Source organism: Phyllostomus discolor, chromosome 9 (genome assembly GCF_004126475.2).
Source record: "Phyllostomus discolor isolate MPI-MPIP mPhyDis1 chromosome 9, mPhyDis1.pri.v3, whole genome shotgun sequence".
Lineage (NCBI taxonomy): Eukaryota > Metazoa > Chordata > Mammalia > Chiroptera > Phyllostomidae > Phyllostomus > Phyllostomus discolor.
The window spans coordinates 30,700,945-30,723,405 of NC_040911.2; the positions used below are offsets into that span (position 1 = coordinate 30,700,945).

At 37.2% G+C, this 22,461-nt stretch overlaps 1 protein-coding gene across 1 annotated transcript in view; it reads right to left on the reverse strand.

Moving 5' to 3' along the window:
- Positions 1 to 8,189: 8,189 nt before the first annotated feature.
- Positions 8,190 to 22,461, reverse strand: part of RNF125 (ring finger protein 125) — a 33,984-nt gene continuing 19,712 nt past the window's right edge. The window contains exons 5-6 of the mRNA XM_028524671.2: positions 14,740 to 14,847; positions 8,190 to 12,025 (exon numbers count right to left, since the gene is read on the reverse strand). Coding sequence (XP_028380472.1) covers positions 11,939 to 12,025; positions 14,740 to 14,847 — 195 coding nt within the window. The 3' untranslated portion in view covers positions 8,190 to 11,938. The remainder of the gene's footprint in view (positions 12,026 to 14,739; positions 14,848 to 22,461) is intronic.

Consider the following 22,461-nt stretch of genomic DNA (forward strand, 5'->3'; position numbering starts at 1 on the left):
AAGGGAAACTATAACAGGTACCATGTTCGTATCAAACATTCATAAACCCCACTTTAACAAATCGTGATCATTATTCAGGTATCTTCTCTCCTTCTCCCAACTGTGTGCTTTAGGAGGCAACATTCATTCCCAGCTCAAGGGGGAGAAACCATAACTGAGTTGGTCCAATCTGGATGGGCCATTTCCATTTCTTGCCAGTGATTTAGGCTTGGCCATGTATTAATAGCTCAGTTATGACTAAGGAGTTTGTGAGGGGAATTCTTCTGAGGGGCTTCAGCAAGCATTTCATTGAAGGAAAAACCAGGCAAATAGGAATAAACAATTCCGTGCTATGTCCGGATGTTTTCCTATCTGTGCTGCCTGAAACTCTGCAACCATCATGAAACCATGCACACAGTATGTCAATGTACTGAAGATGGCAGAGCTGAAAAATGGAAAGAATGTCTTTCCTTGATGTAGTTGAGCCATTTAGTTAGGCCCTTCTAGTTTAAGCCATTCTCAGTTGGCTCTTGTATCATTTGTACCTCAAAGGGTCTAAGCTGGATGTTTGCTTCTTGATTCTCAAGATCCATTTCCCCAATAGTTGCCTGTTCTTCTGTACTGCTGGAGCTCACCCTTACAAACTGTTTCCCGTTTTTCCTTGCTAACTGACTTCTTGCTATATTCAGTCAATGGGAGGTACTGATGAGAGAGACTGGAAGGAAGAAGTTAAGGTATTTCTCCCTCTCTGATATTGTGATTTATACTAAATATATATTGAGTCTTTGGCCCCTTTTCTGGCACAGAGTTCCTAAAACCTTTGGAATTTCCTAAGTGACGAAAATGGTAAGAGTGTCTTTTGTTATGTTAATGAGGTGAGTTTTGGAAAGCCCCTAGGTTGCCTGAGGATGAGCACTGATCACCACAAGAAACAACCATGTGATTAAAGGGTTGGAATTTTAAGATACCTAGACCTCCAGGGAAAAGGAGCTAGAGATTAAGTTCAATTAAAATGACCAATGATGTAATCATTGATGCCTTGGTAATGAAGCATCCACAAAAACTTAAAAGCACAGGCTATGTAGAGCCTTTAAGTTGGAGGCTGAAGAGATACTAGGCTACTCAGAGAGCAAGGAAGCTCTGCACCCTTGTGTCCATACCTTGCCCTGCTCATCTCTTTATCTTGCTGTTCCAGAGTAATATCATTTTGTAGTAAACTGGTAATCTAGTGAGTAAACTGGTTTTCTGAGTTTTGTAAGCCGCCTTAGCAAATGAATCAAACCTAAGGAATGGGTAGTAGGAACCTCATCTATAGCCAATCAGTCAGAAGCTCAGGTGACAACCTGAACTTCCAGTTAGCATCTGTAGGGGGTGGGAGGGACAGTCTTGTAGGGCTGCTCCCTAAACCTGTGGGATCTGACACTCTCCAGGTAGATAGATAGTCTTGGAATTGAGTTGAATTATAGGATACTTAGCTGGTATTCAGAAGTGCTTGGTGTGGGGGATGCACCTTTCCACCCACACAATGGAATTGAGTGACAGAATATTACCTTCTCTCTGCTTCTGTCAGTGGCTTCATTTCTTTCATGGTTTCAGCTTCTGGGAGTCTGCCCTTTCCTCTAGGGTCCCAGGTCCTCTGGGCAGTCCCTGTCTTTTCTCAGTTGCTCCTGTGTTTGCCACACTGTCATCCTTGGTCTTTCAGCAATTCCAACATCTTCGTAGTTAGTTTTTCATATTAAATGTCCTCTTTTGAATTACTGAGAGTTCTACTTTTCTGATTGGACCCTGACCCATTTTCCTAACTGAATCAACACTTTAGAAGAGGGGAAGACAATTGTGAACCATTTCAAAAGTATTTCTTTTTCCAAAAGAGAAGGAACTGAATTACTTTCCATTACAGGTTTAAATTTCCTCTTCACAACTCAGCAAATTAGCACAAATGGAAAATTAAAAATAAAATTAAGTATAGAAAATAAAGGAATTTATCCTTTTTTAGTGTATCTCAGTTTGGGACAATTAAAATTCAACTTTATAAATGTCATTATGAATATGCATTTTCATGCTGTTGACATTTAATTTCATGTCAACTGTATTTTTATGTACTATTATAGAGCTGTCATTTTAAATAATATTCCTATTAGTAACCCAGTGGCCCTATGTATCTTATGCAATCCAGTGTCTATGTTACAATTGATTAGAATAGAGATGTATATAGTCCAAATTTATGCTAGTCACAGTTTCCCAAGAATGTAGAATTCAGATCCCTACATTCGGAAGTTGTGTTAACACAGGCCGAGGGGCAGCTGTTTTCTCCCTTGTCCAAGCAGAGAAAGTCAATCAGCAGAAAGAGAACAAGCTAACAATGAAACAGACATTGTGACTGCAGCTAAAGTTGTTTCACTGAATAAGGTATGCAGCTGTTGGAGCAGGCAGAGCCATAGGCTGACCAGAAATGGCAACAGATTTCAGCAAATCAGCTCACGTTCCAACTTTTCTTCGATGTTTTTTTTTATTAATCTTTAAGAGAAAGAAATTTAAAGATAAAATATCCCTTGCCTCTACCACTCTTTTTCTCTCCAACTTTCTCCCTTCCTCCCTCCTCATTCTTTTTTTCTTTTTTTCTTTTCTGTACACATTTATTGATATCTTCTGGTTATTTTCCTATCCTGAGCTCATAGCCAGGATAAAGGCAGCTATAACAAGATTAGCCTAGTGTAAGAGTGGAGGCAAAATCCTAACACCCATTTTAAAAAACAAACAAAGCCTAATTTGGGGGGAAATAGAACATTCCAGCACATATACAGCCTTCTTTCTATTACATAAAGTTCAGTTATTCCAGCCATTCCCCCTTCAGTACATATGCATTAACTACTTCCTCAAAAGGAGACAATCCAGTTCCCTACCAGCTATGCTTCCAGAAGCAATGTCATGAGGTCACTATTTTTCCAGCCCAATGTCTCTTACTTTTACTATTAATTGAGTCTTAATCTGGTCCAGTTTTAACATTTCATGATCCTGCAGCCTTAGACTAAATCACAAATGTGAGTCCTATCAACAACCACCTCTATGTACCACAGTGCAGAGCAAATTACAACTACATTGAAAACTTCCATAGAACATGGAGAAAGAAGAAACCATAGGATATGTACCATCTGCTGCTGGACAGAGTTAATGAAGTAAAGCACAAAACCACTGAGTCTCATAGGCATCATTTGTTTGACCTGGCAGTGATGAGAATTCTATTGTCAACCAATGGGGCCCTCTGATATTGCTTGCTGGGATCATTTCTATTGACAGGGAAATACCTAAAAGGACATTAGAGTATCTGACCCTGTTTGGGGAGAGAGAAGTGGTATATCTCATTTGAAACTCGCTTTTTGTTGAAGGTACTGTGGTACAAAAATGGCCTGAGGCTTTCTAAGGAATTAAGACATTCTGACCCATGGATTTTAATAAATTACAGACCTATTATACAGGGTTTTTACTGGGCCTACAAGTCTAATAAATTCTAATAGTCACCTTCTATCAGTTTCATCATAGGAGAAGTTCCTAAAAGTAAATACTAAAAGCTTTATTATGTCAGCAGGGCTATTAAATTGAAAATCCAAAACAGGGCTATACTTACTAGATTTTCTGTTTGTCAGCAGAAACTCTGGGAACAACATATACCCAGTTTACTCTGTTTGACAAACTTTGTCTCAGGACAGGGTGAATGAAGAATTTGGCTAGGCTGGCAGAGAGCTCTTCTCTGTCTTCTAAAATATCACTCCCCACCAACCTGAATTCCAGTTCGGTGTGTATTGCAATGGTAGTGCCATTCTGTTTCTCAGAATGGGAGCCAGCAACACTGTGTTGTGGTTCAGGGAGTCAGGGTACTGCAAATCCTCCATCAACTCACATTTTGAATTAATCCTCCAGGATCTCACATTTTCTGTCAGCATTTCAATTTTATACACAGGAAGGGAAGTGAATCAGAGAATGAGACTTCTGTCCCTTAGGCCAGCAAACTATTACTTACTTGATTTGAACCTCAGCATTCTCAATTCCCAACTCTTCTTTTTCTCTACCAACATCCAGGAAAATCTTGATGGGAGCATGCAAAATTTTTGTTGGCATTCAGGAAAAATCAGCACTTGATTTACAAGTCTGGGTCAAATCAGGAAAGAGAAATTTGAACATACACAGTAATTCAAACTGAGAAAATTTCATATAATGTTAACTCTAATACACTGGTATAAGAAATAGACAAATCTACAGAATACAGGTATGAGTGCTCCCTTTCTACACTAAAACTGGAACACTGTATAGAACATCAGTATGGTTCCTATGCAAGGATGACATGCAAATTCATGAAGTGTCTTTTTTTGGCGGGGAATATAGAGTTGAAATAAAGTATCCAAAGAAGGGCTCTACCACTACCATCACCACTAGTGCTCAGATCCTGACCTTGCTGGAGAGGTCCCAGCTGTGGCTCACTGGATGGCAGAGATGTCCCTGTGGTACCATGCTGTCAGAACTTGCTGGAAATCTGTCCTCCAGGGTCCAAGGGAAAACTATTTGTTCACAAAGAAGTATCTCATGGGAAGTATTCTGCTATAGTACAATCCAGAGAAATGTTGGAGGAAGCCTCTATGTGCAGGGGGCTGCTGGCCACAGGGCACTGCCCAAGCTGGGGCTGGCCCTGTGAGTTACAGGAAACAAAACCCTTTTCCTCCAGCAATTTCTCTCTAGTGCTCTCTATTGGAAAATCTTACTATTGTGCCACCTGGCAAAAGAAAAATATTTAAAGGACCCATTTCATTTTAACAGAGCAGGCAAAAAAGAGTAAGTTTAGACTTGAGAATGAATAGGTGAAAACTGACATACTGATACTGACCCATTGTTGACATTGTGCTCCTAAGTCCTCTAAAGCCTCCGTGACCGTATGCCTTGAGCCTTCTACATACAAAATCTGAAGTTCTTACCCCACAATGCAGGAATCTTCACTGCCACGCACCCTCAACCTAGCCACAGCTCAGCTACTTCTCCATTTTCTCTTATGATCTAAAGTAATGATCCCACTTGTGGTATTGATTTTTATATCACTTAAGACTCTTAGGTATAAATTACAGAGCCAAACAAACTAGATAAGGAGGTAAATGAATTTTAAGGAATCAGAGATACAGCATGGAATCCACATTTGTCAAATTTTGGGGGGTGGGGGCGTTGCAAGTGATAGAAATACAATAAATAGGTTTCTCCAGTTCACATCATTCCAGCACTAAGGCTAAAATAATGCATGTTTGAAACCAGAGGCTCAAAATATATCAGGATTTAGTTTCTCACTTTCTCTTGGCTCTGTTTTTCTTGGGTTGACATTAGTCTCAGGAAAACTCTTCTTCCCTGGTGGTCCCCAAATGCTAACTTATTTGAGATCAAGATATTCAGTGTGAAAAACAACAACACCAACAGTAAGAACTGCCTTCTCTTCCTAGGGAGTTTCTTCCGAAACCCCTTTAATTAAGTGATACTAACCCAGATTGGTGACTGAAGTAATTGTAGTAATGTACAACTACTGCATCTGGGGAAAAAGCAGCAAATGAAGTTGTGTGCCTTAAACCTCAACAGAAATCTTGAGAGAGACCAGTGGGCAGAAAAAATAGCAATAGGGAGCAGAGTTCTTCAGTCTCTATATTTAAATAATTTATTTTTGAAACCTTAACGGTTTGCCAGTGAGATAATACTTCTTTGCTAAATGTCACCAACAATTATAAGTTTCCAAACTAAGTGGCATAGGAATATATATATACACCATGCTATCTGTTTTACATGCATACCAATTTTGTTTGTTTGTTTATTGTGATAAAAAATACATGTTACCATTTTAACTATTTTTAAGAGTATACCATAGTGTTAACTATGATCCTTGTTATGCAACATGTCTTGAGAACTCTGTCGTTTTGCAGAACTGAAACTCTATCTATGGAAAACCTAACTCTCCTATTCCCCCTCCCACTGGCCCCTGGCAACCACCATTCTATTTTCTGTTTCTAAGAGTTTGACTACTTTATTTTTTTTAGGTAGATTATTGTTTTTCTTTTTAAGGTAATTTTAAAATCAGAATGCCTCAAGGGTGAAACTTCTGTAGAACACACCCTTGAAATACTGGTGAAAGACAGTATGGTTTTATATGTGTCTTGACCTTCTTGCAGACATTATTATATGTGGAAAGGACAAAGTGAAATACACTTAGAGGGTATCAAAATAGAGTGGAAGTAAGAACTAAACATTTTCTTCATTTTATCTGTTTACTGGGGTTAAACAAGTTTATTTGGCTGCCTAGGTTAACTATGTAGCAAGTTACTACACTGTATAATCTGGAGCAAGTTAAACTCACCAACTCTTATACATATAAAGTGCAGCTGTGCTTCAGAATTAGCACCATACCTCTAATATTACTGAATGAAGGCAAATGAGTGCTGCTTTTCCTTTAAGGGTTATACCACTGGACCGAATCTTTGCTTTAGAACTCTAAGGAAAGAAGTTGTTTGGTAATTTGGTTCACGTGGCAGGTATATCTCTAAAGAGAAAAGATGCATCTCTGGCTTAAAGACCTTATGCATTAAGAACATCTTGTCTATGCTTCTCAAACTACAACTTATTCACTAATTATTCATCAGGTATTTATTGAGTGCCTGTAGGTACATAGCACTGTGTGCTAAGTTCTGGGGAAACAATAATAAGCAAATTCAGTCATAGTGCTGCTAATTTTGTTCCCCATATAGACTTTGCTAGTGAGAAAAGAACATGCAGAGGATCTAACATGAGTAGTCTGATCCATTAGTCAGCCATTCATTTTTCTATTAAACTAACATGTTATTCTGGAGTGAATGTTTGTATCCCTTCAAAGTTCCTGTGTTGAAACCCTAATCCCCAATAGGAGTGTATCTGGAGATGGGGCCTGTGTTACCTGTGTACCAACCATTTCTCCATCCTGTTACGATGAGAAGCACATGGTGACATATAAATGCCATGAGATCAAAGTAATCTGTAATTCTGAGGTTAGACAACAGCTGCCTGGAGTATACCCAGGTTCCACAGTATACCTTAGTTTGAGTGCTGGGATACGGGGTTTTGATAACCACAGCATGACCTGATCTGTCTTGACCAATTGCTCCTTGGGTTCACCTTCACTGAGCCTTATATGGTTGCTTTGTGGGCAATGATTAGCCTTAATCAAGACTCACACGTGGCTTTCTCTGAAAGCTGCAGGATTAAAATACCAGGTTATTTTCTAGTAATAAGGTAAAAATAGGTATTTCTTAGCCTGAAGGATCTCAGATATAGGTGACGCTCTTTAATGTTTACTTCAATAAAGATAGTCTAGATAACAATGGTAAGCCTTCCCAACTCGTCCTGGTTCCCTCTCTTAGGATGTCACTCATCATAGGTCAGGTCAATAGTACTTGTGTTCTGGTCTGTATCTCATGAAAAATCTATGAGCCCTGGCTTGTGTAGCTCAGTGGATTGAGCATGGGCTGGGAACCAAAGTGTCCCAGGTTCAATTCCCAGCCAGGGTACATGTCTGGGTTGCAAGACATAACCCCCAGCAACCGCACATTGATGTTTCTCTCTCATCTCCCTCCCTTCCCTCTCTAAAAATAAATAAATAAAATATTTTTTAAAAAAGAAATTAAAAAAAAATCTAAAGGGCTTTCATATGTTTGAGCATATTCTGAACTGTGGTACAAATCATAGTTACAGGCACCTAAAAGTTAGTATGTATCAATATTTAGCAGAGGATAAGAGTTCATCTACATTTTATCTAAATTTCAATGAAGCCCCTTGGAAGCAGAACCAGTAACTCCATGGTGATCAGCAACTACTTTGGTTACTAAACCTCAACACTGTTGACATTTGGGCCATGGCAATTCTGTCTTGAAGGGGCTGTCCTTCAATGAACACAATTCTGTCTTGAAGGGGCTGTCCTACAATGTACACATTGTAGAATGTTAAGCAGCATCCTTGACCTCTACCCACATCCCTGGCCAACAGCAACCCCAGTTATGACTACAAAAAATATCTCTAGACACTGCCAAATGTCCCCTGAGAGGCCTATATGAAGGTGTATTTTTGTGGTAAATATTACTGAATGATGACAATTTTAAAAGCTTATTTGGTTTGTGTAAAAAATTATCAAGATGAATATTTAAGAATAGACACAATAGATATTTTTAATGAAAGTAATGGTCCTGCCATTCTTTATTTCTCACAATACATATTTACAGAAGGAAAAAAAGAACTGTACATTTTAAATTCTGATCATTATACAGATTTCTTTTTGCAGTTGCATAAGAAAAGAATCGATCTCAATGACTTTTTAAAATAATTTCAATGCTTAAAAGTACAAATTATATAATAAACATTCAGTAACTGGAGTAAGCTCACTTAAAAATGAAAGATACTTAGCACCCAGTAAAAGTAATGAAGCAACATTGTTGGAGCCACAGTATCTTAGGAGATCTGACCTAGAGCTATCTTTACCATAGATTCACAGATTCACAATCCAGCTTTCAATCTACATTATAAAAACTTGGATAAAAGAATACATGAAAGTAAAATCTCCACAGGTTTTTGTAGGGCTAGAAGAATTTAGCTTTTGAAGAATAACATGTGAATCAGATTTCCTTTCTAAGGCCTTGAAAAAGTTGCATCTTGAGGCACTATTAACGAAGTGAAATTTTTTATTAATAGTCAATAGCTTCATATATTGGTTTTCATTTTTTAAAACAATAAATTTTAAGTTCCTTTTTTATCAGAAGTTAAAGGCACAGTAAACAATGAATATTTGCACTTGACCATTTTAGAACTCAAAATAATTCCAAAGGCAAAATAATTCAGGTGTCCAGCACCTAATTTTTCCTGTAGGTGGCAAAATTATCAAGCGAGGAATCCAGGCAGGATGCAGAATTGCTGCACTGAGGTCAACAGTGGTAGGTGACTTAAAGCTTTACTTGAAATACGGTATTTAAAGTTTTAAAGTTTTTTTCAAGTTTCACAGATTTAAAGATGACTTTTGTATTGCTCTAAATTAACAAAGACTTATTTTCTGGGTAGTTAGTACTAATGCTCAGAAGTATATTTCTTTTACTTTTCAGGGACTAGATTTTCAGTCTGATGATTACTTCTGAAAAGTTCCTCTCCTTTTGCACTTGTCCAACGGGTTTGAGTTTATTGGATAATCCAACCAAATTGGAGGAAGAGAGGTTGTGAAACTACAAATCTGTTGTTACTTGTTCACAGATGCGAAGTCAGTATCTAACTAGGAGGAAATAAAGCCCTCTAAACTTCATCAGCTTTATGTTTTTCTAATTCCCTTGTAGTGGAAGGCCAAATTGTAAGACTTTTAAGCAGTAATGGATAGTTTATTATAGATGTTTTGGGCACCATGACTGTATGTAAAAAACAAAGAAGTTTTTAAGTAATTATAATTTAAAAGCTAACTGCAGCCAAATAACATTTTAAATAGTTTAATGGCTTGATTTCCATATGGAAACATTATTCTTTTTTCTGGATTCATCATTACAGAGTCAGATATGAAAAACAGAGCTATCAAATAAGGACTGGTGGCAAGCACTGAACATAGTTACTTGAAAAACTAAGACTAAATGGTGGATACAGAGAGAGAGTATAGTATGTTATTACCATACCAATATGTTCTCAAAATGTTAATATACTACAACTTTAAAAAATAGAGAATGGGGAGAGCAAATAAAAAATGTTTAATTGTTTTAAATATTCGAGGTGCTTGTATTAGTGCTATTATTCTGAGACTGGAGCATGTGTAAGATAGATAAAGAAATGAGTATCTGTAGGATATTCTAATTCTTTTGTGGCCCGTGTCTTGAAAACCAGGATTCTCAGTATAGAAAAATGAAGACAGTTGAAATAGAAAGGATAGGTAAAAACCATGTAGTACTCAATTTGATTTGGAAGTATCAAAATAAACTCATGAAGCAATTTATCTTTAAAAGACAAATATTCCTAGCTTTCTCCCAGAAACAATGGCAAATCTAGTGGCAATGAGCATAACGGCCCCAATTATAGTTTTGAAATACCACTTCTCACTGAAAATGTCCAGGCTTCTTTGCAAAATGGCCAATTCCAGGTCTGGGGGGAGAAACATACAAATTGAGCCTGGAATATTTTGTCATATGAAACAGCAAGGAAGCTATTCAAGATTGCTAGAGTAGTGTCAAAAGAACTCAGAAACAACTTGATGAGGCACCCAATGGACAGAGATGGGACAATTTGAGCTTTAATAAGGTAATATTGAAAGTGGATTAAACTCTAAGAAATATGTTTGAATCCATGAGTTAGTTCACAATACTTAAAAAAAGGGCTCACTAGAAGATGATAGGATGCAATTTTATTATCTTGAAAATTGGTAAATAAAGGGAAAAATTCAAATCTTTGTTTTCCCTTTTCTATATGAATATTACCACTGGATAACGAAATCATAAATGTGGGGAAACATCTCTTTACAAAAACATTCCAAGTAATAAACAGAAGAGATGACAGAATATTCTCCAACCCACAGTACATCAATGGACCTAAATAAGCACTATCAGTTTTTGCTGACGTCACAAAAAGAGAGAAGCAGACATTTACATGCCCTCTGATGAAAGGACACATCATGACCTACAGTCTTGCCAAAATCTTTTCAAACCTCTGGATCCCTGTGTCAATATGCAGAGAACAGAGGAACATGCTAAGTTGTGTCCTGAGTCTGCAATCAGTAATACTAATAGAGACTGTGGGAAACTCTGGAAGTCGTAAGACCAGGTTCTTCAACAAGTAAATTTTAAGAAAAAGAAAGAAGAAGGAACATATTGATTATAAGGGAATCTAAAAAGGAATGTTATTATATCTATTAACAATTTTAAGAGGATAAGATAAAAAATTAGTGTGTAAAGATACACACTTGCGTAAAAGAATACTAAAGAAATGCAAAGAAGTGATTAACTGGTGAAATCAATGTAGTGGTTACTTTCGTGGGGCTGGTGAAGAGGTTGTGAACTGTCATAGGACACACAGAGGACATCCAGGGTGGCTGGCAGAGTTCTAAAAGAGTGTTTCCTTATCACAATGTAATGATCTATTCATTGTTTGGTTTTCAGTATTTATCTTTTACAATTTTTCTAAAGGGTAAAAGAAAAATAACATCAAAGCCCTTTGGGTTTTCCACAAAAAATTATGGAAGTGAATACTTCTACTGTAAATATGAGCTGATGATTCTTAAGAAATTGCCTACATTATAGAAATATTTCTAAATAATAAGCTACAAATATTTGAAAAATATAATACTAAATTCTTACATGTGCAGTTATAAAAAGTAAAAGAACTAAGCATTCATTCCTAACACAAAATTAATTTTGTTACATTATGTTATACAATTGGGTTAAATGGACTTCACTGATGTCCAAAAATTTCCTTTCCTACCATACAAGGTTATTCATGTTATTATATTAGTGATTAGAACATGAACATTGAAACATTTCATATTTCCTTGGATGTCCACAATTTGTTTCACTTTCTATCTTTTCACATAGAACAAAGATTAGTTATCTTGCCCAACCATGGTGGCATTTATTAGTAGACGGCATTATACACAGTGTAATCCAATAGGCCAATAAAGAGCCTTCACCCACAAATTCCAGCCTTATGTTCTCTTTCATATATTAATGGCTGATGGAGATTGTTTTTTGTTGTTAAGTATCTAAGAAACTCAGGGATGTGAAACAGACTTAAACCATTAAAATGAAAGCAGTTTTAAAATGCAAATAACAACAAACGTGGACAAACATAACTGTCGTACATTTTTTCCCATCAAACATTGACAATTTCCCTCCAACCGTTCAAGCAGCATCTTAACAAGTGGTGCGATTGTATGATTTGCTTCCTTTTCCTTTCAATAACATTATGTGGTGTTCGAGTGATTCACATATTCCAGAAGTGACCGGTCTAATACCCTTCGAATAAGAGCTTCCTCAATTATATTAAAATCCTACAAGTAAGAAAAATAATTAGAAACATACAATCAAAGATAGTTTTCACAAACTGAAAAAGGAGGGTCATTGTCATTCCTCATTTTGCAGGAAACTAAAGCCCTAGGTTTAGTGACCTGTCTGGACTTCCACAAAAATGTCAAAGTGTTGTCAAAGAACCTAGGACTTTTGCTTTGGGTCCAGTGCATTTTCTACTTCATTTTACTGCCTACAAATTAACCAGTTATTGTCGTCGTAAAATAATCTTGATTTGGAATTTAAAGCTTTTTAAGTCTGATCTAATGAGTAGTTTTTGGTCAACATTACAAATACTGGTCAGAGAGCTAGGTTCCACATAAACAAGTAATGTGGAGTATAGTTAAGACATTTCCACATGATTCACCAGTGGCACTACTGGATTATCTAGCTGAAAACTGCTGAAAACAAAACTCTCTTTCCTTTGCCTTCCTATGGTCAAAATGGCATTCAAAACTTTGTCAGGACATTCTGTAAACAAAACAAAAACTATTAAGAGCCTTATCCTTTGCAACCCATCTCCTCTTAAAAAAAACAAAACAAAACCCTAAAAGCTAAAAGAAATAAAGAGGGAGGGAGGGAGGAAAAAGAAAGACAAAAAGTAAAAATCTCTATTTGACGTCCATTCTGAAACATAAAACTATAAGCACAAATAAAATTCAAAGGAGAGCCACAAAAAATGGAAGAACATAAGATCTGGGGCTTGATACTGGTTGTTTCTTAGGCAATTTATTAACATTTGAATTTCAGGTATTTCATACCTAAGTGAGGTATAACACAGTACTCCCTTGACGGAAGTTGTTGCAAGGAACAAAATAAGATAATACACATAAAGTGCCTAGCATAGTACTTGATAGCTGAGGAAACAAAAAATCAAAACAAAGAATGCTGTTCTATCCCCACTTCCATATCAAGAATATGGTTTTGAGTGGGTGGAAAGTATTCTCATCAAAGTGGCTTCATCCTAACTAGCCCTGAATTTATAGTTTGAAAGATGTTACAAATGGACTGAATGTACATAGCCAGAACAGGTAATGAAATCAATCTGGCTTTTATTTTTTTTAAGCATTTTTCATTGTTACTCTATTATAGTTGTCCCAATTTTTCCCCTTTTGCCCTTTCCTGCCCATCCCACACCTCCCCTGCTTCCAAGTCAATTCCCACACTGTTGTCCATGTCTGTGGGTCATTCATGCATGTTCTTTGATTAGTCCCTTCCCCTTCTTTCCACCATTATCCCCCTCAGTGTGGCTTTTAGAATATCTTATGGAGCTAAAAGAAACAGAAAGTCCCATGTGCTGTGAAAAATGAGAACACATAGATCAGAACTAGGCTCTGTCATTGAGGTCTTGTGTACTTAGGGACTAGATGACATCATTTGAGAGAGGGAGCAGAGGTTATGCAGCCACTGTGGTGTAGCTTGTTCAATCCTTTGAGTATTCCGTATATCCCATCTGTTCTGTCCCCATTGCAAATTTGCCTAACATTCATGCCCACACTGTGTGTATCACTTTACATGCATTATCTCAATCTCAAAAGCTTTGGGGAGTAGGTTTTTCACTCCCTTCATTTAACAAATCAACGGAGAGAGGCTCAAAGGTTAAATGGCCTGCCCAAGGTCACACAGTTGTGACAGAGCTGTTACTTAAATCCAGGTCAAAGCCTATGTTGTTCCTTTTACTGAATCTGGATAATTATAACGTGGATCAGAAAGCAAGGAGAAAATTTTCAAGTGACAGTCTTTAACAATGATTAAATTCTATCTTGAAATAGCATTTAAAAGGTCAGGAGAAATTATATGCAAATTAGAATTAGCTTTTAACACTTCATGTATTTACATAAAAGTTAACAATAAAATATTCTATTTCAGGACATGGCTTTGGTGATTCCCCCTAGTAATAAGGCTGAAAGGGACTCAGAGGACAATACATTACCCTCTCGTGGCAACACATGGACCAAAGTACAACAAAGGCTACATTAACTTTTTGCTTATTATTCTCATTTCTGATCATGGGAAATACTCGTAAGTATTTGGGCTATTCATACAATACCATACTTTTCTTGCATTTTATACAAAATAATGTAATGAGATTGGCCATACATTGTTAATTACTGATAGGTAGGTGATGGGTATATGGGGGTTTATTATGCTATGCTTTCTGTTTACTTTTCCATAAATATATTTTTCATGATGAACTTTTTAAGTTTAAAAAGTTCAATAAGTGAGTTTTGTGTTTTATAAAATTTAAATTAAAAATAATGCCTGAATGTTCTACACTGATAATATCATATCTGTTAACAGCCATTCAATGTTCTATAAAAGCAACTGGAAGCAGAGCAAATTCATTTCATTACTGATGTGATTTCATCTCAGCTATATAAGTTTTGAAGTTCATAAAAATTATAACTACATATGGAGTAGAGTAGAGACTAAAATAATCCGAAGGTGAATCTGGCTGCTTATACAATGGATAATTATATAGATCAAAAAGAAAATAATTTTGTCTAAGGCAGATGATCACTTTAATATTAATACTCAAATTTATAAAACACTGTATTTTTATGATTTCTTACTTAATGCTAATACTTAACACTTTGGCTATATCCACATTTCTTCCTAATTTTGTCCACCAGGATTACAAAGGTAAGCTTAACACAGACAGCATAAAGACAATGTAAAAGGAAAAATATATACTTACTATGAAATCATCATAAAACAGAGTGTGACTGACTTGCAAATGTCTTATTAAACTGCCATTGAAGCTGTTTGAATTCTCGTTAGGCATTAAACGGCAAAGTGGGCAGAACTGGAAATACACAAGACCAAGAGTTCAAGAAAGAATTTAAAACAATCATTAATGTCAATTAAATACTACCATTTGTGACAACATAGATGGGCCCAGAGAATGTTATGCAAAGCAAAATAAGTCAGAGAAAGGTAAGAACCATATGATTTCACTCATGTGGGACAAAAAGCTGAAACTCATAGACACAGAAAACTATGGTGGTTACCAGATGAAGTGGGGAGAGCAGTAGTAAAGAATAAAGGGGACCAAATATACGGTGACAGAAGATAATTCGACTTTGGATGGCGGGCACACAATACAATAGACAGATCATGTATCATAGAAATCTACACTTGAAATCTATATAATCTTATTAACCAATGTCACTTCAATAAATTTAATGAAAAAATCAACCATTCAATAAAGTGAATTTTAACTTGATGAACCTATTGACCATACCTCAGTATTATGTCTTAGAATTGTATAAACATTAAAGCAATACTGAACAAATAAAACTGCAATTTACTCTTATATGCATTTCTTGCATATAATTTTGTATAGCTATTATTTTCATATTTATCAATTGATTAAACAATATTACAGTTAGTAGATGCACTGTAATGTACTTATTACATTAATAATTATAGTTCTTACATTCATTGCCTACCTCTTGAAGTAAGCTTTTTGCATGTGGATATTTTATTATTACAAATGACATTATCTATAGTGTCTATCTTGGGGGGGATTACCTTCTTAGGATAAATGACCAGAAATGGAGATTTGTAGTCAAAGATTATGAACACTTACAGTTCATAATATCTACTGCTTTAAAGTTTTTAATTGCTACCAGCAATATAGATAACATACCAGCATCACTTACTAGTATTTATATGTATTTTCCCAATTTAATAACCATTAATAACTCTTCAACAAAACCTTTCATTCTGAAATATTTATAAACTCCCAGGAAATTGTGAGTTTTCCCAAATGGTAACATCTTACATAACTGTAGCACCTCATCAAAATCAGGAAATGGGCAATTAACTAAACTACAGACCTCCCTTAGGTTTCACCAGTTTTTGCATGAATTCATTTTGGCGTCGTGTGTGCGTGCATACGTGCGTGTGTGTGGTTCTATGAAATTTTATCAAACAGAGTCATATAACCATTCACATAATCAAGATACAGAAGTGTGCTGTCACTACAAAGGAACTCCCTAATGCTCCCCCTGGACCTCTTCGCTCCGTAACCCTGGTGTCCACTGATGTTTTCTTCTTCTTAATTTCATGATTTTAAAATGTTATTTAAATCAGATTATACAGCATTAGTCTTGTGAGATTGGCTTTTTTTCACTGAGCATAATGACCTTCAGATTCATCCAAGCTACTGTGTGTAACAACAGTTCCTTACTTTTTATTGTTAGTGGTCAACAGTCCATGGTATGCATGTACCACAGTTTATTCATTTACTTTCTGAAGGACGTTTGTTGTTTCCAGTTTTGGGATGTTACAAATAAAGCTGCAATGAATATTTGTATACCGACATCTGCATAAACATGCTTTTATTTCTCTAGGATAAATTTCCAGGAGTCTGACTGTTGGTCATATGGCAGTGTTATAGTTAACTTGGTAAAAATTTGCCAAACTTATTTTCCAGAGTAGCTATACCATTTTACATTCTACCAGCAATGTGGGAATTAACCAGTTTTTCCTCATTTTTGCCAGCATTTGGTACTGTCAATATTTTTTTTATTTTAGTCATTTTGATAAATGTGTAGTGGTATTTCATCATGGTTTTAATTTGCATTTCCCCAATGGCTAATCCAAATGACTCTTTTAACATAGGCTTCTTTATTACATTTTAACCTAGGCTTGTGTTTTTTTATTTTTTTAAAAATATTTTATTTATTTACTTTTTAGAGAGAGGGGAAGGGGGAAGGGAGAGAGGGAGAGAGAAAGAAACATCAATGTGTGGTTGCCTCTCACGTGCCCCTCACTGGGGAGCCGGCCTGCAACTCAGGCATGTGCCCTGACTGGAAATCGAATCAGCAACCCCTTCATTCACAGGCTGGCACTCAATCCACTCAGCCACACCAGTCAGGGTGGCTGTGGGGTTTTTTTTATTCCATTTCTTCATGTATTCACTTATTAAAACATGAAATGCAGAATCATTACTGACTGCCAAGTATGTGTTAGCATTAAATTAGGTGTTATTCTCGATTGATCCTCACAACAATTGTTAATTGTTACCCTTATTTTGTTGAGGAACCCAATTTCATGAAGAAAACAGCTTAAATTTATACCACTGTAAGTATCAGAAGTGAACACTGGGCCTCCAAAAGACAATCCAATGTTCTTTTAATATTATAACAATGTCTACTTTATCAGTTTAGATAATGTCTTTCTTTGAATTTAAATGAGGTCCTCATGTAATTCTTTTCTTTTTTAAAATTTATCAAATTTAGAGAGCGAGAGGAAGGGGGAGGGGAGGAGGGAGAAAGAGAGAGAGAGATTTGTTTTGCCACTTATTTATGCATTCATTGGCTGATTCTTTTTCCACTTATTTATGCATTCATTGGCTGATTCTTTTATATGCCCTGACTGGGAATCGAACCTGCAACCCTGGTATATTGGGCCGATGCTCTAACCAACTGAGCTACACACCAGAGTTCTTTTCTTTCTTATTGTTTTATGGGGCAGGGCATGGGGGGAGGTGTGTATGTGTCCTAGTTTTAGTATGTTCAATTGTTTTAAATAAAGTCCATTCTTGAATTTTTCTCTACTCCATTACTCCTTAAGTCTTAATTTTAATAAAATTACTATTGCTTTATAATCATTTATGATTTTCTGATGCACTAGCTATCTTGGTTAAATGGCAATACTGGCTATCCAAGATAGCACTTAATCTACCGTGGAACCCCTATGTAGTAATGTGAAAAGGGCTGAGAACAAGAAATATTTCAACAGAAAAGTTAACAAATTTTTGTGGTGTAGAAACACCTACTAGTTATAGAAATGTATTCATTCAACACTTCTACTGTGCCTCTACTCTGTGCTAGACACATGGAATATGAAAATCCAGTAAGATAGGGTTGTTTTGCATGGGCTTTGAAGTCAAAGAGCCTAGAGTTCAAAGCCTAACATCAGCTGTCTGACCTTCAGCATTCAAGTTCCCTCTTCTGTGCAACAAAGATACCACCATCTATCTAGTAGAGTAGTTACGATGTTTAGCGGTACTATCCTTAATGGGATGGGTACATTGTTAGTATTTAATAAATGCCATGTAGTTGCTACCATTTGATCCCTGTCCTTAAATAGCTAGAGTTCCCTGAGGGAAGGAACTACATGTATTGCATTCATTCTCGTAGTCTCAGTACCTGGAAAATAGTTTCCAATTTCATTCCAGCCTCTCATTGACTTAACCATGGCAAGTAATTAATCTTAACCTATAAAAACAAGAATTATCTCTGTTTTTGCAGGATTCTTGGTAGATTTAAAGTAGTACATTATGTAACATTATGAAGCTCAGTAATTATATTAGCTCAGTCCATGGTACAAATAATAAATGGTTACTATTATTCTTCTTACTTATGCAGATACTTTCAGTACAGCACAGCAAGTGCTAAATTCAAGATACGAACTGTTCAAGACCTGAAAAGGGAATCATTAATTTTGCCTAGGAAATCAGGAAATGATTCAGCTGATGGAGTCTTGAGGAATGAGTCAGTCATGCTACAGGAGGGTCATTACAGGCAGAGGAATCTGTGGGAAAAGCAAGGAAGTCCTAAAAGAAAAGAAAAAGCCTTCTACTTCACACCTGTTCCTGTAACAGAGTAACTGGGCCAGTTAAGGATGGGGGAAGAAGAGGTCATGTGAAGGTGATATGCAGAGTCAGATGAGAGTCCTTTTTCAACTATATACCTCTGCTTCCGTTCAATGCTGATACAATCACGTTCTCTCTCCAGGGGATTTCTTGGCCACCCTCAGGAATCACTGTTACCAAATTTAGAATGATTTAGTTCAGCATCATATCCTTTAGATGTGGAGGGACAGAAAAGGTTGAGAACTTCCAATGCAAGGGCTTCTGAGAATCCATAAAATGTACAAAAATCTGATAGGAACATACAGCCTTGGATTGTCAATGTACTAGATGTTGGCATCTAATGTGGGTACAGCAGAACACGTTTTCCAAAACCCCTCACACCAAAGACACAAAATGGATCTGATGCTGCTCCAAGGATACACAGAGCCAATCCATCCAGTCCCAGGCCCTCTGAACTGGTCCTTATCAGGTTTCTCAAAATGACATCCCTCCCTGATCCACTTAAAGGATAAGGGTAATAACACAGAGAACACGACTGATAGGGACAGTCAACCTTCCAAATCATCAAACCTTGCTTTCCCCCCATTTTTGTACTATTACAGGGGATCCCATAAAGAGTATCTTTCTCAACAGAGCTCCTTGAAACTCTGCATTGTGATTGAGGTATATTGTTTATTGTAAAAGTTGAAATCTCTTTCTAAAGTGTGTACATGACTGATTTGATAAAGAACAGAAAAATTGGATGGGAGAATTTATTTTTTTCTGCTACCCTCTTTCTTCTCAGGTTCTAAAAGCATAGATGCCATGCAACATCATATTTCACTGTTGAGGGATTTCAGTTGCCAAATACTGTCCACATATGTCATCTAATAGCAATGACCCTTCATGAGTTGCATATTCTGTCAAGACGTGAGATCTGAGGATGAATTCTCAGAGTGCAAGGATAGTAGTGCGCTCGTGATACAAACATCTCAAGATGCAAAGGATTCAATCCTTTGGCACATCTATGACAAGGACCCTCAGCTCTATCTGTGGTTTGGATTAACTTCCACAGCAACTCAGCCAATTACAGAACACTATCCCTATGATGGCAAATGCAATTTGGGGAAGGAAATTAAAGATGACTGAATCCAACAACAAAAGAAAAGAGATATGCACTGAAATAATCACAGGTAAATAAATAACCAGAATCAAGGTAGGAGCTTAAAAGCAAATGAAAAACTTTCTCACTTGCAGAACACCTCTGTACATAGACCCTCTCTGCCCAGAAAAGTCACAGATACTACCCATAGAAATAAACTGCTGTAGAGATGAGTAGTTCAGGGCCCTGCCCAGGTAGCTCAGTTGGTTAGAGTGTTATCCCAATACACCAAGGTTGTGGGGTCAATCCCATCAGGGCACAAACAACAACCAACCAAAGAATGCATAAATGAGTCAAACAACAAATGGATGTTTCTCCCACGCTCTTTCTCTCTCTCTCCCTAAAACCATTAAGTAAAAAAAAAAGTTTTAATTAACACAATTATTCAAACAAACAAACAAACAAACAAAGAGAAAAAGAGGTGGGCATCCTAAGGAAGATTTATAATGAGTTCTAAAAGATACGTAAGAGCCAAGCAGTGAAAGAAAGAGCACTCTTGCAGAGAGAACAGTTAGAAAGAATGATTCTTGCTAAATATCTTCTCTTTACCAAATAAAATACCAAATTTCTCTCAAGTGGTTTCACAATTCAATCTGAAGCATGCTGTTTGTCATTTGCCCCCTTTGAGTCTAAATTCCACTGATAAGCCCTGGCTGGTGTGGCTCAGTGGATTGAGCGCTGGCCTGTGAACCAAAGGGTCACCAGTTCAGTTCCCCGCCAGGGCTCAAGCCTGGGTTGCGGGCAGGTCCTCAGTAAGGGATGTGCAAGAGGCAACCACACATTAGTGTTTCTCTCTCTCTCTTCTCTCTCCCTTCCCCTCTGTCTAAAAATAAATAATAAAGTATTTTAAGAAATAAAGACAGATTTCAAAAAATTAAACATGGCAGAATATGTAATTACTAAACGACAAGAACTGTTGGCTTTTATGGCTACATATCAGAAAAGTCAAAGTTCCCTAGTGTTCCTAACCTACCACTCCAGTTTTGAGCAACTTAGAAAGAGATTAGTTTCTTATGGTTGATCTCTGAATTAATTATCTGATTATTTCTGGAAGGCAGAATCACTTGTCCAAGTTTCTAACTGCCATGAAACTTCTTACACCGGGTAAGTCAGTGATGTCACTGATTTTATCTGCAGCCAAAACCAGCAACCCAGTCATCCAAAGCAGGGATTCCTTGCTAACTTCCACACAGACCCAGAATGAGCTTCAGACTCAGCCCTCCTTGCCCAGCACTTGTACAAGTGTGTTTCAACACCATGTCCCCATTGGAGATCCCTAACCACATGAACTTCAGCCATGCTACAGTATCTACCTCAAGCCTTTTTATAGCCTCAGCATACATCTTATTCCTACTGGCTCTAGATCCTTCAGAGTGACATGAGTCTCAAGCTTTTACTCAAGAATAAAATACTAAATAGGAACTGTAAAGGTCTTCTGTTCCAGGAACCATGTCCAGATGGCCCCAGTGTATTACAGAACCACAAACCTTCCTAATAATCTGTCCCTGCCTCAAGACCATAATAATACCCAGATCTTGTGGTAAAATTTTACCACTGACCTCCTCAGCTCCTCCTCTCTTGGGTTCACCTACTATGAGAATACAAGGATTCCTCTAAGAAATCTCCTCTATATATTATCCCCTCCACTCTCTTTTATTTATGAGATAAACACCATGTAAAAAAAAAGAGGGCTTAGTTTATATGCCTGACTCCTTTATAACTATCCTGTGAAAAAGCCATCATTACATTATCATCACCATTTTGCAAATGATGAAACAGAGACAGAGAGATTAATGGGATTTGCTGGACTTTGCACCAAAGCTTTTTTCCTCCAAAGCCTAAGTTTTTAACTACTAAATTCCATGGGCGATCTGATCCTATCATTCCTGTTTATGTCTGTCCCTGGGTTAGCTCTCTTCAACAATCTAATCATGGAAGACCCAGCTTCCATGAACCTCCTTCAGTGGCCAAATTTAGGAGCATGTGGACTGGATTTCTGCTGGAGCTGGTACATAGTACAAATGGACGTACCAGTATGTGGCCTGCCGCAGACTGCTGCTGTGATGAAGTGCATGGTCCAGCATGCCTGGTGTTCCTCCAGCCTGAGCAGCGCCCTGGGCACTATTAGTAAGGGCTCAGGCTATGTCAAGAATGCCTTTTTTTTTAATCCTCCCCTGAGGACATTGCTTTTAGAGAGGAAGGGAGAAAGAAACATCAGATTCGAGGGGATACTCCATGCCACCTGACCTAATGTTTTTTTTTCTAATTTCCTCCTGCTCCCCAAGGACCTATTATAAAACTTCAGCCCAGCTCCTCCCACAGAGCAACCTGAGCAGGAAAAGCCCAGGATAAATCTCCCCTGCTCCCCCTACACGTATCAAGCCCCTATTAAGCCATTTCAAGAACTAAATGCCCAGGCCATTAGGATTCATAATAAATACCTTTGACTGTGTTGTGTGGCTTTCTCATGAACTTGCTAGTAGAGCACAGGGGTTCACCATGTAGGCCCTGGAGCCAGACGGTGTTTAAACTGTGGCTCTCCTACTTACCGCCTGTGTGACCTTATAAGACTTAACCTCTCTGGGCCTTAGGTTACTATTTGTAAGGTGGGGATAATAATCACATCTATCTCACAGGACTGTTTTGATGACTATCTGTATCTATCTATCTAT